The 5,644-nt window shown below is 53.4% G+C and overlaps 2 protein-coding genes and 1 pseudogene across 3 annotated transcripts in view; all 3 read left to right on the forward strand.

Moving 5' to 3' along the window:
• The window catches only part of CTHT_0060480 (uncharacterized protein), a gene marked incomplete at both ends in the record, with an annotated part of 2,406 nt that extends 1,804 nt beyond the window's left edge, over positions 1-602 (forward strand). The window contains one exon of the mRNA XM_006696302.1: positions 1-602. This exon is cut by the window's left edge and continues 1,804 nt beyond it. Coding sequence (XP_006696365.1) covers positions 1-602 — 602 coding nt within the window.
• Positions 603-2,032: 1,430 nt separating this feature from the next.
• CTHT_0060490 (putative vesicle transport V-snare protein) lies at positions 2,033-2,899 on the forward strand (the record flags this gene model as incomplete). Its single annotated transcript, XM_006696303.1, has 3 exons — positions 2,033-2,409; positions 2,518-2,706; positions 2,812-2,899. The coding sequence occupies 3 exons, from the start codon at positions 2,033-2,035 to the stop codon at positions 2,897-2,899; spliced, it is 654 nt and encodes a 217-aa protein (XP_006696366.1).
• Positions 2,900-3,533: 634 nt separating this feature from the next.
• CTHT_0060500 overlaps positions 3,534-5,644 on the forward strand; it is a pseudogene marked incomplete at both ends in the record, with an annotated part of 3,782 nt that continues 1,671 nt past the window's right edge. The window contains 2 exons of the mRNA in view: positions 3,534-3,822; positions 3,885-5,515. Of these exons, the coding sequence occupies positions 3,534-3,822; positions 3,885-5,515 (1,920 nt within the window). The remainder of the gene's footprint in view (positions 3,823-3,884; positions 5,516-5,644) is intronic.

Raw genomic sequence — 5,644 nt, forward strand, 5'->3', positions numbered from 1 at the left:
CCCTCCTCCTCCCCTCCCCCCCTTCCTCGGACAACAGAAAGCTCATCATTACTAAGCTGAGACCAAAGCCCCTCGTCACCTCGGCATTCGCCAACCCCCGCTCTGTGATCTCTTTCACTGTGTCGTTAACAACACGCTCACGAACTCTCACTTCGACTATCAAACCTTCGGTCAGGAAACTCCCCCAGCGCTGGAAACGATCGCCAACTGCCGACAAAGCCCCATTCTACAGCCGATGCAGGAGATTTCCCAAGCCCGGGCCGTTTATGAGAAAGGGCCTGAGTAAGATCAGGTATTGTGAGATTAGGCCAGCGAACATAAGGCGCCGCAAGAGCAAGAAAAAGGGGTGGGTAGACTTGACTGAGGTAGTAAGGACTGTGTGGGAGTACGAGGGTCCGGGTGAGGTCGAGCATACCATGCCGAATTTTGCGGCGGCGGCGGGGGATAGTTCGGCAAGTTCTGGGAGCACTGCTTCTGATTCTGCTGTTGCTATGGAGAGGAAGGTTGTTTCTCAGGATGACACTGAGACTAAAAGGAAGAGAAAGGAAGACGCCACAACTGCTACTGAGTCAACTGAGTCAGGACGTAGAATAGGAATGTAGGTGAGAGGATACCTCTATAGGTCCATATCGGCCGGGGACTAACGCTGCTTGAGGCTGGGAAACGAAAAACGTTACCACGCCTCGGCCACGTTTTGAAGATGCTCAAGCGAGTCGGCGGCAGAAAGACAAAGCCGCGAGTAAATGGGCAGAGAACGCCGGTGTTGAAGCGGCTAAAGAGGGTTTTGACACTGGGTCGTCAAAGGCAAAGGGCGCAGTCGACGACGGAGGAAATGAAGCAATAGGATTTAGAACAAGTGCTGCTTAGAGCGCGCCTGGAAACACAGGGCCTGAAGCAGAGGACGGCGATGGGTACTTTATATTCTATTTATATTCTATGAAGATGCTGAGACAAGCAAGCCGACAGTCGTTCGGATGCCTAGTCGTGAGCCAAACATGATGAACGCAACGAACTACTTCGGGGGGATACCGCAAACTAAAAAAAAAAAAAAAAAAAAAACTAAACGAAGAAATCACCACCCGTGGCTCAGGAAGAGAAGTTTAAACTAAACAAACTACTTCCGTAGCCACTCTGATGGCTCAGTTTATCAAAAAAAAAATTCACTCGCGAATGCTCATGATCACAAAGGGATCAATTGATACCCATTCTGAGTTATCCGCTCAAATACGTGATCAGGTGAACTTTGACATATCAAACGAAACCAGCCGATGAATCAGTGGAGGGGGTTGAAGGGACTTGGGTGATGATTGTGGGGAATAGTTAAGAAGAAGAAGAAAGGGGAACAATTGACGTTATGCAAACTGAGCGGGTGATGACTAGTTTTGTTATGGAAAGTTTCAAAGGATACGTAGTTAAGGATATCTGTGAATTGAGACAAAAGAATTGTCAAGCCGCTCGAGTTGCTCTCTTCCTGTGTAATATTGTATAAACCAACTCCCTCCCCCCCACCCCCTCCCCATACATCGCCCGTAATTGCTTACACTCCCCTATGGTAACGAACCCCTGCCGAATTACGTCAGCCTGCCAAGTCTTTGGCGAGCCCGCCTGCAGTCGCAACAGCGCTTGCCACGCTGCCCCTGTCCTGCAGTTAAGCATCATGTGCCAGCCTGGTCCGAGCTCTGCCTCAGCCAAATGTTCCCCCAACTTCCCACTCACACAATCATCAGTTCCTGGACAGAGCGAGCGACGACAGCGGCGACGGTTTCGAGAGAGGATTAACAATAGAGCGCGAGATTGATTCGCGAAGATAAAGAGGTTAGCGCGATTGCTGATTTCTATAACCCCCGACTGACCGACCCTGAGGAATCAAAGCCACTGGTTTTACCTACTGGCCAACCTATCGACGAATCGTCATCCCCGCTCTGCGATAACGCCGTCCTACTAGTAATCAACACTCAACTCCCCAGATCTCCTCATCTCTCCCCCGAAACAAAACCATAAAGTCCCTAAAAAAAAAAAACCCCCCACCAAAATGGCCAACCCTCTCGACACCGACGCCGGCACCGAGCTCTTCAAGCACTACGAAACCGAATTCCAGCTTGTCCAAGCCGACCTCTCCGCGAAACTCGACCAGCTCAGTGAACTGACCGGTGAGCCGCGCAAGGCGGCGCTGGCCGCCGCCGAGCGCGCGCTCGAGGAATCAACCGAGCTGATCGACCAGATGCAGATGGAGAAACAAAACGTGCCGTCGGCGGGTAGAGCGGCCATCAATAAGCGGATTAGGGATTACAAGACGGATGTGGATAATAAGAGGAGACGTCTGAGACAGCTGGCGGATGATAGGGCGGCGCTTTTTGGGGGACGGTATACCGATGATCCGAGGGGGTGGGGGCTGGGGGGAGCAGGGATGTGAGCTGGGAGCAGAGGCAGCAGTTGCTTGCTGGTAGGTCTCTCCCCCTTTCTTTACAATTTGTGAGGTTGGAGGATGAGAGGTTGACAGTCTGAAGGAACGGAAAGGCTGGACCGCAGCACACAGAGGCTCAAGGCAAGCCAGGCGTTGGCGGCGGAGACAGAGGCCATCGGTGCCAGCATGCTGGCGCAGCTCCAGCAGCAGCGTGAGGTCATTGCTAATACGACGAGGATCCTCTATGAGAGTGAGGGATACGTCGATCGCAGCATAAAGAGCTTGAAGGGGATCGCGCGTAGGTAAGGTCTTTTTATTCGTGCACGCACACGAGATCTGAAGCATGAATGAGAGGGGGGAAGGGGGCAGGGGGAAGTGAGTGAGTGGGTGCTGATGTCTGTAAACAGGATGGCTACGAATCGGTTGATTACCATCGCTATCATCACCGTGCTGGTGCTGTTGATTATTGCGGTTATTTTCAGCAAGTTCCGGTAAGGATTAGGAGTCATTTGGGGTACAGGGGTACAGGAAGAGGGAGGGGGGGGGTGGGTTTTTTTTTGTTGTTGTTGTTGTGGTTGTTGTTGTTGTCGGGAGGGGGGAAGGGAGGGAATGAGTGAGAGGATGGTGTTGTCGTCTTCTGGTTCCTTGGACTCGTTCGTTGGGGAGACTTAGATACGGAGTTTCGGATATTCATTTCTTTGGTCATAGCCGTGTTTGTATGGGACTTTTGTGGGAGCGCTTCTAAAGTACTTGAAGTGGTCTATCACGTCACTCAGCATCATGTATTGTTGACGACCGTGTAACTTTGATATTCCCATCTCATCAAATTCGACTTTCACCTCTCATCTCTTCTCAATGGAGATTTCACGGATCGCGACCCCACTTTCCATGTACTTTACGACCGATACAAAGAATTTCGTAACAGTGCGATGCCAAGGCTTACTGTATCCGGAGCAACGGCCCATGCAGGTTCCCAGCGCAGCCATTGTGCAAAGTCGCAACCATCATTCATTCAACATCGCATCCAACATCCCTACCGACCTTTTCATGACGCAACACTCACCAACCGAATCCCATAACGCAAATCCTCACCGATGATGAAGTAAACCGACGATGCGCCTTACTAACCATGGCCGAACCCCCGACTAAACGCCCGCGTCTCGCCGGCCCAACCTCCAAGCCCAAATCCTCCAAACCCAAATCCACCCCGAAAACCCCATCCTTCCTCTACCCTGACTCCTCCTCCGATCCAGAAGAAGACGAGCTCCTTTCGCGTCCAGAGGAAATCAATGCGCGCCGGGACCCCAACCTGCGACTGGAACGCTCCCGTGCCGCGGCTGCGCTACGACTGAAATCGGCGTTCGAACGCATCTTTGAGAAGTATGGCCGCGACTTCACGGGGGAGGCAGACGAGATTTGTTTGAGCACAGGGGAAAATTGTTGTGGATAATGGGCACGTTGCTAGGATTATTGCGGGGAGAAGAGGAGGAGGAGGAGGAGGAGGAGGAGGAGGATGACGAGGGCAGTGAGGAGGAGGGAGAGCAGGCAAAGAAGGGAAATAAAGGAAATAAAGGAAATAAAGGAAATAAAGGGAATGAAGGGATAGGAAGGGAGTTTGGTTTTGCGATGGCTCCCCCGCTAACGGGGACATACTGGAACCCCCCCGGGCTCCCCTTCCCCTCTGTGAACCCCTTCGCCGGCTATCCCCCTCTTTACGTACCGCCGCCTCCGATCCCAGCAGCGAGTGACCCCCGCTGGCAAGCGCCTGAGCTACCCGTTCTTCCGCCACGACCTTCTGGGATGGGGGCACCTGTCGCGACGCCAGCGCCGGTGATAAAGAAGAAGCCGGCCAGAGTGTCACTTTCGTCTGTCAGGGAACATGCTGGTGACGTGGGAGATGAGGAGGATGATCTCGCCGAGCTAGATGGCCCTGGGGCTGGGGCTGTTGGGGAAAGTACTCCGGCAACGGCGGCGAAGAAGAAACCCCTCGTGCTAAAAGCCCGTACCCCTCAGAATGAGGCAGGGAAGAAGAGGGCTTCGGGCGGGAGTGTTGGGAAGAAGGGCCCCGCGAAAGCTTCCGAAAAGGAGGAGACACCTTCAAAGGCGGGGACGGCTGCCGGAAAGGTGGCTACAGGGAAGACACTGGATGAGGGAAAGAGGAAGAAGATTCCTGGCCGGCCGAAGAAGGCGACTCTGAAGGCAGAGAAGGGTGCAAAGAGGAAAACCGTTAGGCGTTCCTCTTCCAAAAAACGTGTGGGAGAGGAGACGGGAGACGCAGACCGTGCCGCCTTATGGGAACTTACGCCGTCGAAAGCGAACTCGCTTTCCCATCAGACGACGACTGCCCCTGGCAGTAGGGAGAAGCAGGCTGCCCAGGAGGATACATCAGGGGACGTCATAGTTATTGAGGATGGGGATGCGGCGGGTATTATGAGGCCACGGAGTCGGAGCTTGCGGATGGTTCAGATTGAGATCCCGCTATACACTGTCCGCGCTTTTGATCAGCATACTTCGGGGCCAGCTGCACAAGAGACAGAAAAAGAGCCACATGAGGACGTACATGAGACTCGAGATGATGAGGCGGGCAACGAAGAGGAAGATGAAGCATCTTTCCATGGGAGTTTTGAAGTTGCTGGAGAGGCCGAAAATACTCAATCTACGGCCGAGTCTGAAGAGGATCATCAACCTACCACCGAATCTGAACCAGATCCCGTGCCTGATGAAGCGGCAACTGATCGAAACGATGCTCAATCCACGCCCGAAACAGATAGCCATCCCATCGTCGAACCCAACATTGTTCAATTTACCATCGAACTGGGGCCTGCCCGTCACACACCCGAACGCGAAGATACAGCCAGACTTTCTCCGGAGCCAGAACAGCCTAAATCCAACCAACCCGGACACGAGCTCCCCCCTGCCTCAGAGCAATCCGCACTCGAGCCCAAACCCGAGCAATCCGAATCAACACCAGCCCCAGCCCCAATAGAAATATTTACCCCAAACACCATCGACCCGGCATACAACTTCTCCGACGAAGATGAGCCTGCCCTGCCGCGGCACAGGACTTTATTGGCGAAGAGGCCCGTTAGGATCAGGACACCGAAGAAGAAGGTAGATAATAAGAGTGAGAGTGCTACTTGGTTGTTAAGAGCACGGCCAAGGTCTGGATTACGGGGAGTGTCGGATGAGGATTTGGGTGAGGATGAGGAGAGGGAGAGGGAGAGGGAGAGGGAGAGGGAG

Source organism: Thermochaetoides thermophila (assembly GCF_000221225.1).
Source record: "Thermochaetoides thermophila DSM 1495 unplaced genomic scaffold scf7180000011821, whole genome shotgun sequence".
Classification (NCBI taxonomy): Eukaryota; Fungi; Ascomycota; class Sordariomycetes; order Sordariales; family Chaetomiaceae; genus Thermochaetoides; species Thermochaetoides thermophila.